The following is a 23,029-nucleotide window of genomic DNA, read 5'->3' on the forward strand; positions in this document are numbered from 1 at the left end:
TACACCTTGCATCATTCTTCTTAGAAATTTCTAATATTCTGACCGTTAGAAATCAATGGGACCCAATTCTGCCAGCACCTGCTCATCTTCTCTTTTGGGTTGAGAGCGCGACAGCGAGGACTGATGTGGGAAACTCCCTGAGCTGTGGATTGGTACGGCTCCGTGGGGACATGCGGGCATTTCACGCCACCACGGCTGGTTCCTGGCCCTGCTGCTGGCTTGCGGTGAGGTTTCAAGCTCAATACAGTCCTTTTCAAAAGAATAGTTGGAGTTGTTGCAAGATTTTCTGGGCAAGCTCTACAGGCTTCTCGAACTGCATCAGTGATTTATTAGAGCTGGTTTTCTAAAAGGCTGCTAAAAGGAGCCACCAAACTATTTTAATCCAATTAATTCTTCCTTTTCTTACCCTTTTTTTAAAAAAAACTTTTTTTCACTGCTGAGAACTTTGAGTGCCGATGTTTCAAAACGCTCAATGTTCCTTTGAGCTCCTTAGCTGGAACACACCCATTTTAAAAAATCTTTCTTTTCTGAAGGGGAAAAAGACATTTCCTAATGAATCTCCTGGATTTCTTCACCAATTTCTCTGTTTTTGTTTGTTGTTTTCATTAACTTGCCCATCTCAGCACAGACTTGTGAGTTGATCTTTATGCCTGACAAAAGATGTCCTCCGAAGAAGATGGCATCGCTGCAGGGTTTAGGTGGCCACTCGCTCAGCGTAGAGCAGGACTTCCCCGTGGAGCTCATGTCCGCTCCTTTTTTCAAGGATGTGGCTTGGGGATTTCAGCTTTCCCCACAGAAATACTGCTGTCCCGGAGGCCGGGCAGCCTTGAGGGTCTCAGCGATGCACTTGAACCGTGTAGATGACATGCAGGATCTCAAATCCACCATCAGTCCTGACAGCTGCAGCTGATCCCAGGAGCTTCCCAGGAGCCGCAGCCTGGGCTCGTGCAGGGAAGGAGCTGGGTTTGGGGCTGAAACCACTGAGCAGATCTCTTCTTCGCCTCCCTCCCTCCCGGGAAGGGGATCTCTCCCACCCTGCTGCCTGGCTGACAGGTCCAGGGGGCGGTTAAGCCTGCACCCACCTCCCCTGTGTTTCAAGCCATGAAGCGGTGGCCATGCCTCGGGGTACAGTGCTCAGCTTGCATCCCCCGGCAACTTCAAGCCCGGTTTGGGCTCCCAAAGGGACTCGCCACCCTGGTTAATCCCAAATAACCCACGGCACTGGCTGCGGAGAGGCGGATTGCAGGCACGACCGTGAAAGTACAGCGCTTGTGTTAGCTTTATTTCTCATCTCAGGCTGCCACGGGCATTAGTGCATTAATTCAGTAGCGACGTGGGCTGTGAAACTCCAGCCGGAGGCTGCTCACAGGGTACCGACCCCCCTGCCGGCCACCACCATTCCACCCTGGATGCCAAACCTGGGCAGCACCCGGGTCTCCTATAACATCTCCTGCCCCTGGGAATGGCCTTTGTAGTTGCAAAGCACGCTCAGCAGCTGAGCCAGGGGACGAGGGGGACGGAGGGGACAAGGGGGATGGCATCCGAGTGGCATCCCATGTGCTCATCCCAGTGGGCTTACGGGGTAAAGCAGCGCTGCTGGGTCATTGCTCCTACGTTAGGTGGCATCGGGGCAGGTTTCGCTTCTGGTCAGCAGCTAAATCGAAGGTGGGGACAGGGGCTGTGGGCGAGCGCTGGGCTGGGCGATGGCCCTGGGTGAGCCGGTGGCACGTGCTGGTCGGAGGGAACTGGACGGGGGAACAGGGCTACCTGTAGCCCAGGGACAAGAGGTTTCTTCTGACCCCATCTTAACCGCCCATGGCGGGGGGTGGGCTTGGTCTCCACGCATGGCAGGGATTGTGACGGGGCAGCCCCCAGTCCCTGGCTCCCCTGCTTCCTACTGTGAGCCTGGGTGGGACAGGCAGGACGAGGATGGCTCCGTCTGTCCTCCTCTGTCACTCCTGGGTTGGGGGAGGCACCTCCTGGTGTGAGAGCACCCGCGGGTGCCCCAACACCCTCCTCCTCCTCCTCTGCACTCCTCTCCTCTCCATTTTCACCTGCATGGGACCCTCCCAGGTGAGGGCCTGGGCACACGGCCATGGGTCACCCCTCGCCATGAACCCCTTGGGACTGTTTTTCCCCACCACGGTGATGGGGACACCTTGGTGGTGCACACCCAGTGGGGGTCAGGACAGCCCCATAGCTCTGTGCTAGGAGAAGCCCATGAGGTCACCCAGCCTGCTGTGCCCACCACTGCTCCAGCCCTACAAATCACCCTGGACACCCAGGAACCCCTCGTTATCCCCATTTCATCACCCTTTGACATCATCCCGAGAGCAGCCTGCCTCTCCATCCTCCTCCTCCTCCTGCCTGTGCCTCTTGGCTAAGCCCACCCAGTGCTTGGTGACGGGGAAATGTCCCTCACCAGCCAGTACCTTGCACCCTGCAGCCCCCCCACCCTGAGGTGTTCAGGGTCTGGGTGCACTGGGGAGATTCGGGGTGGCCTCCCGGACCAAAGAGTGGGCAGCAGGGGGATGCAGGGGGAGATGCTCTTGGCACCTCTTCTCTGACCAGCGCATGGAGATCACAACAGGATGAACTCTCTCCCTGGGCATTGGCGAGCTGGAGACTCATGACGAGCATGGCCTTGGCCCCAAAACCGCCGACCCCCTCCATGCCGTGGGAACATGGCAGCATCCTGGGGGGGGAACTCGGCTCTGCCCGGTACTGCTCGCCTTCCCCAGGTATTGCCCGTCGGACGGGTGCTTCGCCAGCAGCCAGCCCCGACCAGGGTGTCAGTGGTGCCTGGAGCACGGGGTGACGTGGGAGAGGCGAGGGGTGGGCGGCAGGGAGATGCCCCCCGCTGAAGCACCGCTGGCTCCTCCCGCGACCTGTGCCTGGCCACAGGGCTCCCTCGCAGCGTCGGACGAGACCTACGGCTACAAGCGTGTGGCTACTGCAGCTCACCCACCCTACATCACCTCCTTGTGCTCCTGCTTGGACTCCTTGATCACCTGGAGGCAGAATGAGAGGAGCCATCACCCCGGGCTCGGGCTCTCCTCCCCGGCTAAGCCTGTCTGGGTCCTAAACGAGCTTGGGGACAGGGATGGGGACAAGGATGGGAACAGGGATGGGGATGGGGACAGGCACAGGGATGGTCTTCTCTGTGAGCTGCCAGGCTGAGCTCCACCACGGTCCAGAGCCAGCTCATGCCACAGGGGCACCGGGATCACTGGCTCCCTGCTCGGGCTGCTCCTGGGGCTGAGGGATGGTGGCCCCATGTGCATGATGAGTGACTCCCTTGGGGACAGCCCGTGGAGAGATGGGGGTGGAGGGGAGGCAGCATGGGTAGCACAGCTGAGGACTTCCCACCTCTCCATCTCTGGTCTCCACAGTTTTGACCACGATGCTCCTCTTCAGATGGGCTTCTGACATGGATTTAGTGTCCAGGCTGGTCTCTAGGGGACATGGGCAGGACATGGCACTAAGCCAGTGCCCAGGGTATGGCCCCTCCATCCCTGCCCAAGTGGAGGGGTCCAAGGGGAACTGGGTGGGCTGGAAAACCCTGAGCCATGCGAGACAGCAGCCCTGGGGACATGAGCAGCCTCAGGGACACTGTTGGCCTCAGGGACACGGTTGGCCTTGGGCATGTGGTTGGGGATGTGGTTGGCCTTAGGCATGTGGTTGGGGACATCCTTGGCCTTGGGGATGCAGCTGGGGGACACGGTTGGCCTTGCAGACGTGGTTGGGGATGTGGTTGGCCTTGGGGATGCAGCTGGCCTTGGGGATGTCATTGGCACTGGGGATGTGGCTGGCTGTGGGAAGTGATGAGCCTTGGGGACAGGGTTGTCCTTGGGGACACGGTTGGCACTGGGGACACAATTGGCCCTGGGGATATGGCTGGCAGTGGGGACATGGGGATGTGGTCAGTCGGTCTTAGGGACATCATTGGCCTTGGGGACATGCTCAGCTTTGGGGATGTGGCCAAGGCACACTCCTCCCCCCATCTTGGGAGAACCCAGGAGTCCTGGTTCCTTGAGATTTGAAGGAGGAACCTCCTGGTCCCTCTGGCCGGGGCAGGGATGGCCAAGATGGCACCTCTTCCCATTGAGCCCCCAAAAGCCACCCCTGCTTGTGTCACCATCATAGCCCCCTCCCCCACATGTGGCCACAGCCTCACCTCGGATCTGCAGGTTGGAGAAGCTCTGCACAGGGACGGTGATCCTGCAGGAGCGATGGGGGGGCGTTGGGAAGAGCTTCGGTGTCCCACCACCCCCGCCTCACACCAGCTCAGCTCTGCCCAGGGCTGGGGCAGGGGGGCTGGAGGATGGTCCCCAAGCAGGTCAGACACCCGAGGGACCACGAGGACTTGGGGATGGTTTGGGACACAGCTGGGGGAGAGGGGCAGGATGGAGCCCCCCCCACTCTGCCATCACCTGCTCTCCTCGCCCTCCAGCAGCTTGCGGTACGTGGCGATCTCGATGTCAAGGGCCAGCTTGACGTTAAGCAGATCCTGGTACTCCTGCAGATGCCGGGCCATCTCCTCCTTGAGGCTGCGGATGTCCTCCTCCAGCCGCACCACCGTGTCCTGGTAGCCAGCTGTCTCCAGGGCGTAGCGCTCCTCCAGCTCCCGCAGCTGCCTCTCCAGGGACTCGTTCTGGGGGGCCACGAGGGGACCTGACACCCTCCACAGCCACCTTCTCCCAGGAGCTAGGAGCTCTCCACAGTGTCTGTCCATCTCCCATCCTTGGGGGCCAGCCATTCCCCCAGCCATGGCTGGTGGTCCCCACTGCTGTGCCAGGGATCCCCGTGGTGGTGGTTGCTCCCTGCGGCGGTGTCCCCCCCACCTTTCACCCCACAGCCGGCACCTACCGACCCCCGCAGAGCCTCCAAGTCGCAGGTGAGGGCCTGGAGCTGGCGCCGGTACTCGTTGGCCTCCTGCTTGGCCGCGCGTAGGGCCTCTGCGTGCCGGGCGGCCGCGTCCGTCAGATCTGCGAACTGGTGAGGGACACGTGCCGTGGGATGGCACCGTACAGCAGGGATGTGTCCCGGTGGCACAAGGCCCAGGGACATGACCCTGCTCTGCTCCACGGGAGGGACATGGCACCAGTAGCACGTGGCATGGAGAAATGTCCCTACTGCTGCGGAGTGGTGGGATGGTGCACATGGGACGTGTCCCCAGGGACACGTGGCCCTGGGGAAACATCCCTGCTCCCATGGAAAGAGGGCACAATGCACATGGGACGTGCACTTGATGTGGCACTGGGGACGTGTCCCTGTTCCTGCAGGAGGAAGTGACATGTAGGACATCCCCAAAGGCACGTGTCCTGGGAACACATCCAGCTCGCACAAGAGGAAGGGACAGCGCACATGGGACGTGCCCCCAGTGGCACGTGGTGCTGGGGACGTGTCCCTGCTCCTGTGGGTGGACGGGACAGCGCCTGTGGGGCACGTGGCCAATGGTGTGTGTCGTGGAGGAATGTCCCTGCACCCTTGGGGTGATTGGACGGTGCACATGGGGGACATCCCTGGTGGCAGGGGAACGTGTTCCTCCTTTGTGGGTGGGAGGGGTGGTGCTGTGGGACATGTCCCTGCTCCCGTGGGATTGTTCATGTGGGCCATGTCACTGTGAGCACAACTCCTCAGGGACCGTGCCTATGTGGCTCCCCACGTGGGACACATCCCTGCTCCCCACGGGGACCAAAGCAGGACGCAAGACACGGCAGCGCGGATGCCAAACCCCATGCACCACCACTGAGAAGAACCACCCGACCCCGGGGTGGTCAACCTCAGCCTTGGGAAGGTGACATCCCTGGCAGGGACAGCCAGGCCACCCAGCCGCTGGCTCCCACCGCACCTTGGACTTGTACCACTCCTCGGTCTCCTGGACGTTGCTGGCGGCCATGGCCTCGTACTGGCTGCGGATGTCACGCAGGGCGGCCGTCAGGTCTGGCTTGCTCGCGTCCACCTCGACGTGCACCCGCTGCCGGGCCAGCTGCTCCTGCAGCTCCCGCAGCTCCTGGGGGGGGGACAGTGAGGGTCAGCCCACCCCACCCCACCCCCCACCGAGCCCCGGGACCCCCCCCAAGCAGGGTTACCTCCTCGTGGACCTTGCGGAGGAAGGCGATCTCGTCCTGCAGGGTCCCCACCCGCCGCTCCAAGTCCAGACGAGCCAAGGAGGCAGCGTCCACGTCCTGCCACCACGGAGGGGACAGGAGGGTCTGTCCCCAGGGCTGGCCGCCTGGGTCTGCCCAGCCCTGCCCCATGCTGCCCATCATAACACATCCCAGGCCCTTGCTGCCTGCTCCTGCCCATCCCTGCCCATCCCTGAGGGAGGCTGAGCTGGGGGCTGAGCCCAGCCCAGCTTCCCCCACAGCCGCAGGATCCGGCCCCTGCCCTCACCTGCCTGTAGGCAGCCAGGTTGTTCTCTGCCTCCAGCCGCAGGGTCACCTCGTCCTGCAGCCTGCGCCGGAGCAGAGGGACACCGTTACCCGTTGGGCGTCATTACCCGGTCGGCACCGTTACTCGTTAGGCACCATTACTCGTTAGGCACCGTTACTCATTACTCTCAGCCCCATGGGCAGGCTCCCCCCGGGTCGCCACAGCCCCACGCCACCAGGACCCACAGCCCGTGTTAGTGCGTGTGCCCGTCCCGCACCCCCCTGCCACCGTCCCACACTGTTCCCAGGGGTCACTCTGGTCCCTGTTGCCACCATGTCCCCGTCACCACCCTGGTCCCCGTCAGTGCCTGGTCCCCAGGGCTACCTTGGTCCTGGTGGTCACCCTGGTCTCTTAGTGGCCACCCTGATCCCTGGGGACATCCCGGTCCCCATCTTGGTCCCAGGGGTCACCCTGGTCCTTGCCACCACCATGATCTCCATCACCACCCTGGTTCCCAGGAAAACCCTGGGCACCATCCCAGTGGCCATCCTGGTCCCTGCTGCCACTCTGGTCCCGGTGGCCACCCCGGTCCCCATTCCAGTGGCCACGCTGATCCTGGTAGGCACCTTGATACCCATCCCAGTGGCCACCCTTATTCTCGTCCTGGTGGCCACCCTGGTCCCCATCACCACCCTGGTCCCCACCATCATCCTGGTCATGGTAGCCACCTTGGTCTTCATGACCACCCTGGTGCCCATCGTCATCCTGGTTCTGGTGGCCACCCTGGTCCCCAGGACTACCCCAAGCAGGGCAGCACCTTACTTCTGCTGGAGGCTGCCGAGGTCCTCGGCAAGGTTGTCCCTCTCGATCTCCAGACGGGCCTTGGCAGTGGCCAACTGCTCCACGTGGCGCCTCAGGTCACGTAGCTCCTCCTGGTAGACGTCGGCCAGACGCGAGGGCTCCTGGTCCCGCGCCTGGTTCAGCTCCACCACCAGCACCTTGTTCTGCTGCTCCAGGAGCCGGACCTTCTCAATGTAGCTGGCGAAGCGGTCGTTGAGCTCCATCATCTCCACCTTCTCGTTGGTGCGCGTCTCCCTGAACTCTGAGTTGAGCGCCGTGGCCAGCGAGAAGACCATCTTGCCCGACCCCAGGCGGGCACCCCCACGGGGACCCGGCTGGGAGCTGCGGGTGGCCCGGAGCCGGGCTGGGGGGCTGGCGGGGAGCGCCCGGTACACCGGGGTGGCGGGGCCGAAGCGGCGGCCGTAGGAGGACAGCCGCTGGCTCTCCATGCCGAAGGGGTGGGTGCGATGTGACCGGCCCTGGGGTTTTATGGAGCCCGGGGGCCACTGGCCGCCCTGGCTCTGGCCACCAGCCAGGGAGCCGGAGGGCCGGCACAAAAGCCGGCCTTTGTGGCGCCTGGCACAGGCGGATGCACCCTGGCACCCAGACCGGGCACCGCGGCACGGCCCCCTGGCCACCGCCCGCCCCTTCATGGGCGCTGCCAGGGCACACGGCAGGGTGGGAGGCAGAGAGGTGGCCACGGGCACCCCTGGGGCAGCCGGTGGCTGGCTGCTGGGTGCAAGGCTGGGTGCAACGCCACAGGGCACCGTGGGTGCTGGGTGCAATGCTGTGGGGCGCTGTGGGTGCTGGGTGCGGTGCCGTAGGGTGCCCGCTGCAAGGGCCCAGGCTGTATCCGTGCCCTGGGCATCCGTCCCCACGACACTCCTGGCCCCGGCAGCATCTCGGGGTGCTCAGGGCAGAGACACACTGGGCAGGCTCGGGTGTGCGTGTGCACGGCTCCATCCCCGTGCACACACCCCTGCATACGTGTGCGCTCACCCTGCCATGCGCTGCCCCCATGCACACACCCACGCACGTGGCTGCTATGGATCCGTGCAGGCACACCCCTCTCTTGTGCACACATCCGTGAGGAGGCATCTGCACACACGCACACACACACACGCATGTGCACATCCACATCCACGCGCAGGCATGTGTGCACGAGACGCACATGCCTGTCGATTCATGTCAACACACACACGCGTGCACACGCATGCCCATCCCTCCATGCAGATGTGTGCACACGCCCCACGTGCAATGCACACACGCACGCCTACCCTTGCATATACGTGTGTAAACACGCGTTGCGTGCACAGATATGCACACGCAGGCTGCTGTCCCTGAACACGTGTGCAGGCGCACAGAGCTGCACACGCACACCTACCCTTCCACGTACCCACAACATGCGCACGCACAGCCGTCCTGCTACACACACGTGTGCACATACGTACATGTGCGCACACACACGTGCACACACACACGCACACACTCCCCGTGTCGCGTTCCCCGGGACGAGCCCTGGCACCAGCGGCTCACCACCCGCCACCCAAACCCCGCCGCCCCAGCGGGCCGAGGCGCTTTGCCAGCAGCCTGGCAGCGCGGGCAGGCTGCTAATTAAGGCAGGCTGCTAATTAACCGGCTGAAGCCTCCAAAGTCCTTTCCACCCCAGCGGGTCTGTAAAAACACTGGCCAGTCGCCGCTGCAGCCTGGCCGGGGCTCAGGACACCGGGGTCCCCTTCCCAGCTCTGGGGGGGCCCGATCCTGCCACAGCGGCGTGGCCATGTCACTGGTCACACGTGCACTGAGTTTGGGGGATCTTTTGTCCCCGGTTGACCCATGGTGGGGACACAGGGCCGGGACGCTCCCCGGGCAGGGGCCCGGTGCCAGGGGCTTTCCCCGGGCGGCTGAAAGGGGCTTTGTGCCGGGCCGGCGCTGCCACGGGGTGCCTTTGTGCCGGGGCACCGCGCTGCCGGGAAAGGCCGGGGGACAGTGATGGGCACTGGGCCACCGCCAGCCCCTCTGAGCCACGGCGTCATGGCCACAAGTTGGGGCACGGCCAGGCCTTGGGGACTCCTGGGCAGGGGACGCGGGTGTTTTGGGGACATGAGGTGGCATCGGGGTGGGTGCCCTGAGAGGCGGCTGGGAGGAAGGTGGGGGACGAGGTCCCTGGGGTGCTGGTGGGCACGGGGACAGGGACAGGTCTCGCTGGCTGGCAGCTAGAGCGCAGCCGATGGCTGGGAAAGGCTCCCTGCCCACTCGGGGACAGGGACACGCGGCCAGGCCCCACTGGACCATGGCCACCATCGCTGGGCCACCGACAGCAGCCGGTCGGAGACAGTTGTGGCAAAGGCCGTGTCCCCCATGGGTGTGAGCTGTGGGGACCCAGAGCCACCAAGGGTCACACTGGTGGTGCTGGTGGCACCGGGGCAGTGCTCAGGGACAGCCCCTTGCTGCCACATCCCCCTTTCATCCCCAGAAGCTCCTTGTCCCCAGCCAGCCCTCCATCCCCGTATCCCCCCAGCTGTCCCGGGCCGGTGGCACCAGCGATGGGCAGGGTTTTGCCCACAAAAACACCTGGTTTGGGACACCAGCGTACCCCATACGTGGTGTTTGGTGGCCCCAGCCTGCCAGAACAGTGACATCCCTGGGGACACATGCTGCGTCACAACCCATGGTGGCAGGGGACCTCCGTCCCTACAGCCCCTCTGAAGCCCCCTGGGGTGCACAGCCCTTGCAGAGCAGGGGGGGCACAGAGCGGGGGCACAGGGGGGCTCCGGGGTCCCGCACAAGCCCCCGCGCTGCTCCCCAGAGATTTATTTTCTCCTACGCAGCCGGGATCAAAGTACAGAAAGCTGTCACTCCCTGCGGCTGCGGGGAGGCAGAGCTGGGCTCCCCCCCTCCTCCTCCCTGGCCCCCTCTTAATGAGACAAACGAACTGGGAGCAGGCTGGAAGTTTTAATTAGAAGCTTCCAGCCTCTGAGAAGACAGAAGGGGAGACCTGCCGCTGCCAGGCAGGAAAGTGGAGCAGGAGGAGCCGGTGACCCCGGTCCCTGTGGGGCGGCAGCACACCCGGAGCTGGGCCCACGCTCCCCGTCCCGCTCCATCACCTCTGAGGGTGGCTACAAGGAGCTGGCACAGCCAGGCAGATGTGCCCAGATGTGCCCTGGGACAGCAGGAAGCAGGTCAGGGGGGTGTCAGGGATGCTCAGAGCTCTCGGGCCCAGGAGTGGAGGTTCACAGGCAGCGAGGGAGCGAGGCAGCAGGGGGAAACAGCGCTGATGCTTTCCTCCATCTCTAGGCAAAGCAGCAGGAGCTGGACGGCAGCAGCATCCACCACCCCTGGTGGCACCCCGGGACACTGGGCAAGGAACCCAGACCCCCCCAGGCACAGCGGGGGGGCAGAAGTCACCCCCAGGGCCCCTGCGCTGAGGGGAGAACGTGGGGTGAAGAGGGGAAGGCAGGCTGGAGCCCACCCCCAGGAGCAAGGGCCTTTTCCAGGCCCGCTCAGACGGGAGCCGCTACCCAGCCCCAGCTCCCCGCGCGAGGGGGAGGCGCCAAGAAACAGCCGCACGTCTTCCCTCTGCTTTGAAACGAAAGGATTTATTAAAAGCCCGTGTTATTTCTTAGCATCACCCATCTGTTAGCACTCGACACCCCGGCGTGGATTAGAGAGGGGCTGAGAGGGAACAGCAATAATCCATCTGCTGCAAAAATACACAGGGCTGCGCTGAGGGGGGGGTACACGCAATGGGGGACACAACCAGGGTGACTGTAGGGGCGAAGGGGGGTGGGGGGACAGGGCTCCCAGGAAAAGGAAAAAAGTTTGGGACCTGGGTTGGGATGTGGGACATGGAGGCCATCAGCATAAGAGCTTCATTGGCTGGGGGGTGGCAGCAGGGGGGGCGCTGCCGAGTGCTGCCAGTGCTTTGGTGGTCCTCTTGCTGCCTTTCCAGGCCAGAGCACCTGAAGGATGTTCTGAGGATGGAAAGAGGAGAGAAGCAGGTGAGGCAGCTCCTGGGTAAAGCAGCAAACCCGGGTCCCCTCCCCTGCCAGCTCCCTCCTCCTTTTACCCCTCTCCAAGCACCCACCGCCCTTCCCTGCGGCTGCAGCCAGGAAGCAGCAAACCCCAAACGACACCTTCACCCCGCACCAAACATCCCCATGCTGGGTATTTCCTCCCCCCAAACTGGTTTTCCCCCCAGGCAGGGGTCGCTCCCCGGGTGCGGAGGGCGCAGGGCTCACCTAGGATGCGGGAGGGCCGCGCAGGTCGCTGGCCGCTGCTCGAGACTTGGGCGACGCGGCTCTGGAACCTGGGCAGGGAGGAGGCAGCAGAGCTGTGAAGAGAAAAGGGACATTTTAAACCCCCAAGGCTCGGGGCAGAGGTACCCCCATCGTCCCCAGATGTCACAGGCCCGGATGGGGGCTCGAGCCCCAGAGGGGAGCGCGGGCAGGAGCTGCCAGCCCTTGCTGCCCGTGCGGAGAGCCAGCGGCTGTCTCACCTCTCCACTCGTCTCCGCTTCTGGGCGGATGCTTTGCAGACCAAGGCGGCCTTGGGGGTGGAGGATCCCCTCACAGCAAACGCTGGGGCGCAGGTTCTGTGGCCAAGGAAAAGAGGGTTAGTGCCGGGGCCGGAGCCTGGGAGGCCACCGGGCCAAGGCCATCCACCTGCAGGGAACAGAAGTCACAGGAACCCTGCCCCATTTTGTAGGGGAGAAAGATTAAAACAGGGATAAATCCTCAGGAGATCCGTGCAGGAGGCGGCAGCCACCCGGGTACTGCTGCTCCCCAAGGTGGTTGGGCTGTTCCCTTGTGCCTCAGTTTCCCCACTTTCCCTCTCTAGGGATTATTTCCTGGAGCTATAGGAGGAGACGGGGGAGATCGAAGAGTGTCCTGCATTGCCAAGGGCATGCCACTCTCCTTGTGGACGGTCACAAAAATTCACACAGCTCAGTGAGAGCCAGAGCCTCTTTGAAGCACCAGCAATAAAAAAAACAAACCACCACCACCCCACAAAAAAAAAAACCCAACTAAAACCCCCACACTGGGCAGTCCCGACTCTCACTTCCACCTCTCTGGGAGAAGCAGCGATGCCCAACCAGTGCCTGGGGCTCCAGAACCATCTGGAGGATGCTCCTCCATGTCCAAAGGGAAAAGGAGAAGGAGAAACAGATTTTCTTGGAATGATTTTTGTATCTTTGCAAGCAATTCATGCAGGAGCTCGGCCTGCTGGCTGCCTGTCCGCACGCCGAGCATTTCGCCCAGTGTCCCCTCTTAGCAGAGCTGCGGTGATCCACAAAGGACTCACCTGGACAGCAAGATCACAGGGAGGGGGGATCCCCAAAACCACGGGTAACCCATCCAGGGCAGCACTCACTTGGGCACCGAGGGGCCGTCCTGCTTGTTCGGGAGGCTCTGGTCGTTCTCCCAGTCAGGGAACCCAGGCAGGCCGAAGGCAGCCAGACTGGCCGCATCGGCCTTGCGGATCTCAAAAGTCACGTTCAGGTCGTGGATGGGCGCAGCAGGCGGGGCGCAGCGGTTCTGGGCAGCCAACATCGCCAGGGGCGGGCGGCTTTTGGTGACCGTCGGCAGGCAGACTTTGGAGGTGCAACACGATGGCACCGGGGAGATAGGGGGTGCCGGGGCTGCTGCTTTGAGACAGGGGCTGCCTGGGCTCTGCGTCTCCATGGGGGTCTCTGCTTCTTTCCCCCGTCTCTGCTGGCGTTTCCCCCGCCTTTTGAGGCTGCGGGAAGTTCCCAGTTGGGAGGAGCTGCTCATCTCTGACCTCCTCCTCTTCTTAACCGGGCTGGGAGCCATCGGCGTGCCACTGGAGAGCGGAGCAAGCTGCTGCAAGCACTGCAGGGTGGCGCTGGTCACCGGTGCGCTGGGCAAGGTGACAGATGCCTCTGCTATAGGAGCAGAGAAAAAAAAAAGTCACCTCCCTGTCTGCAGCTCCCAGGCACCCCCAAACCCCAGGGCATCCCCTCTCTGCCCCCCCTGTCAGCAGAGATCTGCCCAGCGAGCCCCACAGCAGCCGTTTGCCAGCGGCTGTTTCCATCAAACCGTGTCAAACCCTGAGGAGAAGAACCAGCACAAATAATCCTGCACCTCGCCAGCCTAAAGGCACCGCACTGGTCCCCAAAGCAAGCGCCCCACGGCAGCGCCCACTCTGGCCCCACGAACCACCCCCAGGGTCTGCAGAGCCCGCAGCTTCGCTGTGGGGTTCCTGTGCTGGCGCTGAGGATGAGGAGGAAGAGCTCAGCCCTGGCCGGAGGCAGGCTGCCAGCTGGGAGGCTGCAGCCGGGCTGAGCTGGGCAGATGTACCGTGGAGGGGTAAACAAGACGAGAAAAAATTAGGATGAGAACTGCTGCTTTGGTCTCCTGGAGCAGAAATACCACTCACGTTTAAGCTGACTCGCACACACATGCTGAGTTCCCCAGGGACAAGGGCTGCTCACGGCTCCTGCCATGCCCCGGGCTGCCAGATACGCTGCCTAGCCTGAACCGCTCCACGGAGCGAGGCTGGAGCCGCTCTCGGCATAACCCGCTGCGCCCCGCGTCAGGAGAAACTCATCTCCGTGCCCGCGGCTGGGAGCTGTCCCCCGCCACATGCCAAATCCGAGTCCTCACCGTCGCAGCCCTGCTGCACCCTCGGGGCTGGGCTGGCCCCGCTGGCCTCTGCGGGTCTGGTCAGAGACGTGGCTTGCTCCAGGCTTACGCCGGTCTCCTGACGGACCAGGCGCTCCAGCTCCTCAAATTCAGACACCATGTCAGGAGTAAGGAGGTTGGCATCCTTCAGGAGGGAATACTGCTTCCGCGCAACGCTCAGGGCAGCAGCCAGAAGCCTGGACAGAGACAGACCGACCCAAGAATCAGTTGGCAAGTAAGCTTGAGCCAGTGTCACCAGTAACAGAGGCTTAGCACCACCAGCATCACCTCTGGGACATCTCCTTGGGTGGGGCAGAGCCTGTTAGCGGAGCTTTGAGGGAAAAGAGGCAAACTTTGAAGCCGTGAGATACCCAACCTGTACATCTCTTACTGGGGAACCCGAGCTGTGCGTTCACTTGTTGGTTACAAGGGACCAAATGGCAGCCACAGACCTTTCGCTGGGCTTCAGACGCTTGTTAGCTTGGCTAGAGGCAGAGATCCAGGCCCACGTCAAGGCCAGCCTCCCTCGAGAGACCTTTCTCAAGAGGTTCATTCTGCCGGGCTGCTTGGGGCAGAGACAGCAGCAGATGGTGCCACGGGAGCCCTGCCAGGGCAGGACCCGGGGGAGCCGAGGCAGGAGGAAAGGCTTCGCAGAGGTAATTTCAGGACCAGCAACGCGCACTTAAGGCTCACACAGTTGCTATGCCTGGAAACCTTCATTGCTGGCATTTCCAGGAGAGACTATCCCATGGGATTAGAGCCCCAGGAGCCAAACCCCTTATTTTGCAGGGCAGGCAAATACAAGCAAAGACCTGGTCCCATGCTGGTCTAGACCATCCCTAGGATGGACACGTGCAACAGGAGGAGGGACAACCTGTCCTCCACACACAAACAAGAGGAGGAGGCACGTGGGCATGGCATCGGGACACTCACATCTCTCTCTGGCTGCCGCACAACCCCTGTTGAAGGCAGCTCGGTCTCTTCAGTTCTAGCTGGAGATCTGTCTGGTGGGCGGCTCTGGGGCTGCTGGGAGGCATTTCCTCTGGAGCCTGGAGCAACGAGCCGAAACCCCTTACCTACCTAGCCTGGGATTAGCCCACATTCGAGTTGTCTGGTCCCCAAACTGCCCGTCCCCTGGGAAGTTAAGGGGTTTCACTAGCAATCCACGGCCCAGCACACGCTGAGCCAGGACCCCGCAGACCGGCTGAGCTCCTGCCCTCTGACAGCATGCCCACCGTACCCCACGAGGGGACCCGAGCCCCCCGTCGCACCCCACTCGTCCTGCCAAGCCCTCCCGCACTGCTCACCCTTCTCTCACCTGCTGCTCCGATTCCAGGTGCAGCTGCACAGGCCATCCAGCTTCCAGCTCCCGCTGCTTCCCATCGCTCTCCCTCCGATCATCCGGGGACAAGCGTATCTGCGGGACAGCTTCCTCCAGCCTACGGAAACCAGAGAGGCAGCCACTGAGCCAGAGAAGATCCTCTGGGGACGCTGTCACGTTGCCTAAGAAGTTTTGGGATGGATCAAACAGATTTGGCCTTTGCAAGCCAGCTTCCCTCGGTGTTTGTGTCCATCAAGCTCACAACTACACCCGACCACAGCAGAGATGATGGTGCACACCAGCAGAGAAGTTCATCACCTGCTGATTGATGGACACCTAGGCTCCGATTGGCACCAAAACTTGCAGGCTTCTTGACACAGGGGACACCAGGAGTGACAGCAAGCTCTGTCCCTCGTCCCCACCAGCCTCACCTGGGCAGCTCCACTGGGCTCGAGCTGAGGGGAGCCAGCACCACCGGCGCCTGGCTCTGTGACTCCCGGGCAGCGTCCTCGTAGGTGCGGAGCTTTGCCCGCAGACCTGCCACCTGCAAGGAAGGATCACCCGTTGCCCAGATGGTTTCGCAGCCCCAGGGAGATCAGGGTTACGCCGTTCCCAAGCAAACCACAGGTGAAGACAGAGCCCTGCGCTCCCTGCCAGCATCTCACCTCCGCTTTCAGCTGCTCACAGATCACGGCGTATTTACTGACGTGGCAGTCGAAGCTGAGCACGTTGCTCTTCAGCTGCAGAGACAGGGACGAGGGAGAGGTTAAAGCAGCACTGGGGCAGCACGTACCCCTCTCCTGGCCCCAGACTGGTGCAGCTACTCAGCCTCCTCCAAGCTACAGTGGATGTGATCTGTGCTCAGGGACCTGCTACCACAGTCACAAGCCTTTCCGGGCTCTGGGCTGAGGGGCTTTAGCAGCAGACACGGCATCTGCAGCTTCATCAGCTGCTTTCTGTGCAGAGGAGCGGCCCCAGAGCCGGAAAACTCGAGCTGCAGAAGAGAGGCACCCACTAATCTACCCCACCCGTCCCCAGCAGCAGCTCCCAAACACGCAGCAGATCACCGTCGCAACGCGAGGTCCTCACCGACAGCTTGATCTCCTTGGCCCGGCTGGCGTACTTGAGCGTGTTGTAGGTGTCCTCGTAGGACAGCACGGAGGGACTCACAGCAGCAATCATGATGGTGCGGCAGTTGCCGCCAATGGAATCCTTCAGCAAGCGTGTGAGCTTGCTGTCCCGGTACGGGATGTGGGTTTTCTTGCTCTGTACGGAGAGATCAAGGGTCTGCTCAGCTTTCGGCCCTCGGGCGCTCAGCCCGGAGTCCTGCATCCGAAGGGGATGGCCACGCTCGTCCCACGGCACCGGGCAGAGCCCAGCCTGGGCTGCCACCCTTGCCGTGCCCACGGGACCATCACTTGAGGACACCCTTCACCTTCACCCGCCCCGGAGAGCCAGAGCGGGGCCACGCAAGGAACAGCGTTACCTTTGCGTCAGCCAACGCGTTGATGACGTTGATGAGGGCCAACAGTGAGCGGTTGATGTTGGCGCCCTCCCGGAGCCGCTCTCCCTTGGTGTTGGCGACTGAAGCTCGCTCCGAGCCTGCCAGATCAATCAAGCTCATCTTGGCCACTTGCAGATCTCCAGTGAGGCCGCCAATACGGTCCTGCTGCTTCACGTAGATCTGCGAGGACGGAGATCAGTGAGGCCGCAGCTCAACAGGGCACGCGGGGTTGCTGCTTGGAGCCAGCATCACTAGTTTCAGTGTTTATAAAAGGATGGCAAAGAGGATCACGCAGGCCGTGAGATCGAGCAGGGGGAAGAGAGCCAAAACAAGCCAAAAACTCGGCGGTGACACGAGTAGTAAAGCCATGGAAGGGATCTTGCAGGAAGCAACAGAGCTACGGAGCATCTCCTACGCTTGGTGGGCGAGCAGGGTACAGCTGGTCGGGTCCCCGAAGGGCAACGCGCCAACCCAGAGCCCCGGCCCGACCTGGGAAACGCTCGTGCTCGGTGGCAGCTCCAGCCCTGACTCCAACTGTGGATTTTACCAGCAAACTCAGACGCCAACGGGGGCTGCAAGCCCCCAGACACAACCTCACAGTGCCCCCCAGGGCACCATCCAGCCAGGGCTTTCCGTGCCAAGCCCAGTTCTCGGCTGGTGCGGGCGAGGAGGGACACAGCTGCCGAGACTCACTCGACAGCATCGCTCTGCAACTTTCCCCTTCTGCATCCCAAAAGATCTCCCAGGAGCAGCAAACCCCTCCACCAACGCCCTCTAACACCCTCAGCTCCCAGGAGCTCGCCCCGCGTGGCCTGGAGGTGCCGGGGAGATGCTGGAGGTCGGTAACTGGTCCCGCGTCCTCACCAGCCCGCGGTTTGCCTGCCGGGAGGCAGAGCCAGCAGCGGGAAGGGCAGATTTCCAGCACAGCTAATGGATTCGCTGCAGGCAGGAATCCAGCACCCACCGACAAGCCCAGCTGGGAAGCCGGCTGGGAAAGGATCCAGACACCTGGACTTCCCCCCCTGCAAGCAGCAACGGGCAAGGCACCAGGTTCAGACCGAAATTACAGTCGGAGCCCTTCGTCTCCCCACGCAGCCGCGACGGCCCTGCTAATTCGAGGAAGGGCCTGGCTGGAATTGAAATCAAGTGGCAGGTTTGCGTAGGAGAGCAGCGAGAAAACAGGGAGCAAGTTTACAGAGCCCCGGGGGAGCGTTAATTCCTGGCTCAGTGCCGAGGGGGACACGACAGAGCAGACTGCCTGCCCGTGGCACGAGCAGGAGCCAGCGATAACTGAGCCCCTTCGCTTTGGGCCAGGTTTTAGATACAGCTCCCACACGCTAAGTTGACAAGAGCCAAAAGCAGAAAGTGAAGTTTCAGCCCTTGGGACACATGACACCAAGGTGGGAGTACAGGGTTGTCTGGGAGACGTGACCACCAGCATGACCAGTACGTGCTGCCCTGCTGCAGCGCAGGCTAGCGGCCTGCCCAGCCCTGTACCTCTTTTTTCGGAGCCACAACCACTCCGATTTTCCCCGTGGCACACCAGGAGCAGCGGCAGGAACCCCACGATGCTGGTGCTGGCAGAGGCTTGACCCCTAGCCCCCCTTTCGGCACAGATCCTGAGCGATATCGCAACCACCAGCCCTCACCTGGAAGACGGCGTGAGAGCGGGACGAGGTAGCGTTGGCATCAGTGGGATGCTGCGTCCGGTTTTTGTTGCCGTTGGCCAACATCTCCAGGAGCTGCTCTGCCGACGCGGGCTGGGAGAGAACGGGCAGAGGGCAGGCGTCAGCACACCCCGTACGCAGACACCGAGACAACCCGACAGCAGGCGGCCACAGCAACTCAGGCTGAGGCATCGCACAGCTCTGCGGGGCTCGTTTCAGCTCGAGGTCGCGTTTGCTGCCAGCCGGGAGCCGCGCAGATGGCACCCCTGCATCCCCCAGCATTCGCTGTCAGAACCGGCGTAGGGGCAGCACCGCCCACACCTCGTGTGGGGTTTTTTTTATACCCACCTGGTGGAAGGACAGACCCTGAACCACGACTCCTTTCTCGGGATCCTCCCGGATGGTCAGAGGGCCCTTGGGCTCCAGCAGGTCGTGGATCTGTTCGTTGTACACCTGGAGCAGGGAACCCGATGTAAGGCCGAGGTCTGGCTCCCCGGCAGCGAGTAGGGAGAGGAGCTCTGTACCCTGGGCTCACACACAACCTGGTGTCCACCCCAACGCCACCACCAGGACCTTGTCACACCGAGAGCAGCTCTAAATGCAGAGGACAGCGCGGGAGGGCTTTACTGGCACGTCACCGCCTCTCTAAAGCCCTTCCAGTTGGGAAGCCCTCGCTGTATGTGGACCACCGCAAAGAGAAAATTCCCCAGCTCCAGATGGGAGAAACCAGCGGCACCAGTTCACCAAACTGGGAGGTCGAGCCTGCTTCCAGTCAGGCACAGCTGGCAGCGCAGTGGGTACCCCGAGTGTGGCACTACAGGGTCCGGATCAGCCCCAACACTGAGTGACGGTGACCGGAGGGGACACGGCTGGGCCGCAGCGTACCTCCTGGTAGGAGACAAGGACCTCGCAGCTCTTCTCCTCCTTTCTGGCTTCAATCCTCTTGTACAGCTCCATCATGGTGAGGTACATGATGCCGGGGCTTTTTTCTGAGCCCAGCATGGTATAGGTTTTTCCTGCTCCCGTCGCGCCGTAGGCAAACACTGGAAGGAGAAAGGGTGGATGGTTGAAACGACCGTTAATTCACAGGAGCGGCATAACGTCCGCTCCTTGCCGGAGAGGAGAGCTTCCCGCAGCAGCCCCTGCAGCGGGGGTTGCTCGCAGGCTTCACAGGCATGAGGCAAAGCTAATTAGCCTCCGTGCTCGCCATGCTATCCTTCAGTACAATTTTTTTAACTCGTTTCAGCCTCTCTAATTTAGCAGAGACAGAACGAGTCCCCAAACCATCACCCGCTCAGAGGCCATGCTCAAGTCACCCCTGAACCTTCCCTTTAACAAGCCGAGCAGCTCCGCTCCCTCGTCTCTCACCAGAAGGTGTTTCTTCTTCCAGACCTTACAATTCATCTCATTTTTTCCCCTCCCATCTTTCAACACCCTCCGTGAAACATCATCACCATCAGAGCAGGACACGCTAATCTAGAGAGCCTCAGCCCTCCTCCCCATTAGCAGCACTCGGCGCTTTGCGACTCTCTCATTTGAGGATCCTGGAGTTATTTTATGCAGATAGAGACACGAGGCATGCCTGCCAGGTGGGCACGGTGACAGAGGCAGCCTTCAGCGGCTCGCAGAGCCCGCCGGAGAGCCAGGAATAGCATCCTCCAGTCCCAGTGCCCGGCCCGGCACACGATTAGACAGGAGAGCGGTCGTCTCCCGCTCGGTGCCTGCCTCGTGGAAGTGATGTGCTTGTTAAAGCCACTCGTCTGCTGACAGCCTGCGAACTGCATGAGGGTCTGCGGCGTCGGGCGAGGAGCTTTCAGACCTGGTGAGGAGCTTTCCAGAGACAGCTTCACGGTGCTGCCAGCCCGTGAGATGCTCGCGAGGGGCACAGCAGCCCCCAAAGCACCCCGAGATGCGTCTGCTTCACCCCAGATTGCTCTCAAACTCAGCATTCTCCCAACGCTCTGCCCATCACGGTGCTTTGGGCTGGGAAGGGATGGTCAAACCAAGGTGCTCTTTGCACTGCAGATCCACCCTATTTCTTCCCATCCTTCCCGCCCCAGGAAAGCGAAGAGCAAGTGATCCTCATCCCTCAAAATGCCTGGCAAACACCTGCTCAGTCTCATTTTCTCCCCCAACGCCCACCTCTGCCCTCTACGTCACATCTCCTAAAGCACCAAGCACCCTTGCAGCCCCCGATATCACACAACCACGGAACAGCCCAGGCTGGGGGGGACCTGAAAAGATCATCCGGTCCAAGCTTTTGTGGGAAAGGGAGCCCGGATGAGATTACCTCACACCCTGCGGCATCTTGAACACCTCCAGCCGTGGGGACTCCACTACGTCCCCAGGGAGGTTGTTCCAGTGAATGTTCTCACCACCAGAAATGTCTTTGTTAGACTGAAATGAAATCTTTCCCAGTGCAACGTGTACCTGTCCAGCTCCTTCTCTACCAGCACCCCCAGGTCCCTCCCAGCAAGGCTGCTCCCCAGTTACGCAAGTCCCCAGCTGTACTGGGCTCCTGAGTGATCCCATCCCATCCCAGGTGCAGGACTTTGCACTCCTCTGTGTTAAACTTCACACTGCTCTTCCTCACACACTTCTCCAGCCCGGACAGGTCTCTCCCTGTCTGCTCCACAATCCTTCTCCCGCAAGCGAGGGTCAGACCCCACCTGGTCCCAGCTCAGGGGTCCCCAGTACAAAAAAGTCATGGACCTGTCAGAGCGGGTCCAGAAGATGATCCAAGGGCGGGAACAGCTCTGCTGCGGGGAAAGGCTGAGTTGGGGATGTTCAGCCTGGAGAAGGGAAGGCTCCGGGGAGACCTTATGGTGGCCTTTTAACATATATAAAGGGAGCTTATAAGAAAATCAGAGAAAGGCTTTTTACCAGGGCCTGCAGCAACAGGACAAGGGGCAACGGTTTTAAACCGACAGAGGGCAGGTTTGGATGGGACATAGAGAAGACGTGTTTTACCATGAGGGTGGGGAGGCCCTGGCACCCAGAGAAGCTGTGGCTGCCCCTGGCTCCCTGGCAGTGTTCAAGGCCAGGTTGGATGGGGCTTTGGGCAACCTGGGCTAGTGGAGGGTGTCCCTGCCCATGGCAGGGGTGGGACTGCATGGGCTGTGAGGTCCCTTCCCACCAAACCAGTCTGAGGTTCTATAAAGTCACTTGATGTTTCACTTCCCCCCATCTACCTGCTGAGATCAAATGACATTTCCATGTCAGAAACGTCCCCATCCTGACCACACTTGCAATCACTCTGGCTTGGTGCCACCAACAAGTTTAAGGCTCTGTGGTTTTGTGTTGCTCTTGGGTCCCTCCCCAATTGCTTGGGGGCTTCCAAAATAACTCCATGGCTCCACTGAGCCCACCCAGCCCGGGAGCTGATGGCACAGGACCTCCTGCAAGGATCGCAGGCATTTGCCAGGTCTTACCGGAGCAGTTGTAGCCATTGAGGACGCTGTCCAACACCTCCTGGGTGGTGTGCTGGAACACCTCCTCCTGCGTGGCCCCTTCCCCAAAAACCCGGTCAAAGACGAACTTCAGGTCCTTGCCCTGGTGCTTGGGCCCACGGGTGGGCAGCACGCTGCCAGAGGGGCCGCCGGCCTCCTCGGGGTCGAGGATGAGGATGTGCTGGTCGATGACGTGCAGGACGGGGTGCGCAGCCCGCGCTCGCTCGCAGGGGGCGGGGGGCCGCACGCGCACCATGACGGCCACGGTGCCCTCCTCAGGCAGGGCGCCCAGCGCCATGGGGACAGGGGGGGGATGGGGTGGGGGCACGCTGCTGCCTGGAGGACACGGCTCTGGGCTCCCACGTCCAGGGGACCGCTCGCACTCTGGGGGGGAATGGGTCAGCCGGGGGTGAAGCGGCAGAGGGGGAGCCTGATGCTGGGCCAGGCCTCACACCCCCACCCTGTCCTAACCCCACCAGTGCCCCTATAGCTGCCCTTAAACCCTTCAGGCCCCCACAGCCTCCCCAGCGACCCTAATCCCCCTTTGGGCCCCCACAGCCCCCTCCCACAGCCCTGCCCTCCCTTCAGGCCTCACAGCCCGACCCCTCCCCTTCAGACCCCCATAGCCCGCCCCCGCCATCAACCCCCTTTCAGACCCCTACAGCCTCCTCACCCCCAGCCATACCCCCCTCAGGCCCCTCTAGCCCCCCCCGGGCCTCTGTTCCGCCCAGGGTCCTTCCTAACGCCCCCGGACTCCCACACCGCCTCCTGCCGGACACGGACACGGACACGGACACGGACACGGACACGGACACGGACACGGACACGGACACGGACACGGACACGGACACGGACACGGACACGGACACGGACACGGACACGGACACGGACACGGACACGGACACGGACACGGACACGGACACGGACACGGACACCCCGGCTGCTCCCGGCCGCTGCCCCGCACCCACCTCCCCAACCGCCTCTAACGCCACTCACCCGCCGCTTCGCCGCTCGCGCTTTCCAACGTCCCGGCAGGTGCCGCCCTCCTTCCTGATTGGCCGCTCGCCACTCCTCCCTTTCCCATTGGCTCTCCCGCACCACGCGCCCCACCCGCCGCGCGCGGTGCCCAACGGGAGTTGTAGTCCCGCCGTGCCCGGGCTGGCCGCCATCTTTCCCCCCCTTGCCCCGTCCCCAGCCCCGCCGTGTGGCCACCGAGCCGGGACGGC

The 23,029-nt window shown here is 62.2% G+C and overlaps 2 protein-coding genes across 2 annotated transcripts; both read right to left on the reverse strand.

Moving 5' to 3' along the window:
* Positions 1-1,258: 1,258 nt before the first annotated feature.
* Positions 1,259-7,681, reverse strand: GFAP (glial fibrillary acidic protein). The gene is made up of 9 exons (XM_075774952.1): positions 7,201-7,681; positions 6,400-6,460; positions 6,096-6,191; positions 5,855-6,016; positions 4,870-4,995; positions 4,434-4,654; positions 4,178-4,221; positions 3,370-3,455; positions 1,259-3,011 (listed from the first exon to the last, which is right to left on the reverse strand). The coding sequence occupies exons 1-9, from the start codon at positions 7,665-7,667 to the stop codon at positions 2,970-2,972; spliced, it is 1,305 nt and encodes a 434-aa protein (XP_075631067.1). The 5' UTR covers positions 7,668-7,681; the 3' UTR covers positions 1,259-2,969.
* A 3,115-nt stretch (positions 7,682-10,796) lies between these two features.
* On the reverse strand, positions 10,797-22,190 carry KIF18B (kinesin family member 18B). The gene is made up of 15 exons (XM_075775147.1): positions 21,786-22,190; positions 19,240-19,397; positions 18,703-18,807; positions 18,337-18,447; positions 16,670-16,867; positions 16,273-16,449; positions 15,849-15,923; positions 15,615-15,727; positions 15,181-15,301; positions 14,796-14,911; positions 13,845-14,059; positions 12,592-13,123; positions 11,717-11,812; positions 11,460-11,551; positions 10,797-11,192 (listed from the first exon to the last, which is right to left on the reverse strand). Exons 1-15 carry the CDS (start codon positions 22,099-22,101, stop codon positions 11,077-11,079), a joined length of 2,541 nt encoding a protein of 846 aa, XP_075631262.1. The 5' UTR covers positions 22,102-22,190; the 3' UTR covers positions 10,797-11,076.
* Positions 22,191-23,029: the final 839 nt, after the last annotated feature.

The sequence above is a fragment of the Balearica regulorum genome, chromosome 24, assembly GCF_011004875.1.
Source record: "Balearica regulorum gibbericeps isolate bBalReg1 chromosome 24, bBalReg1.pri, whole genome shotgun sequence".
Lineage (NCBI taxonomy): Eukaryota > Metazoa > Chordata > Aves > Gruiformes > Gruidae > Balearica > Balearica regulorum.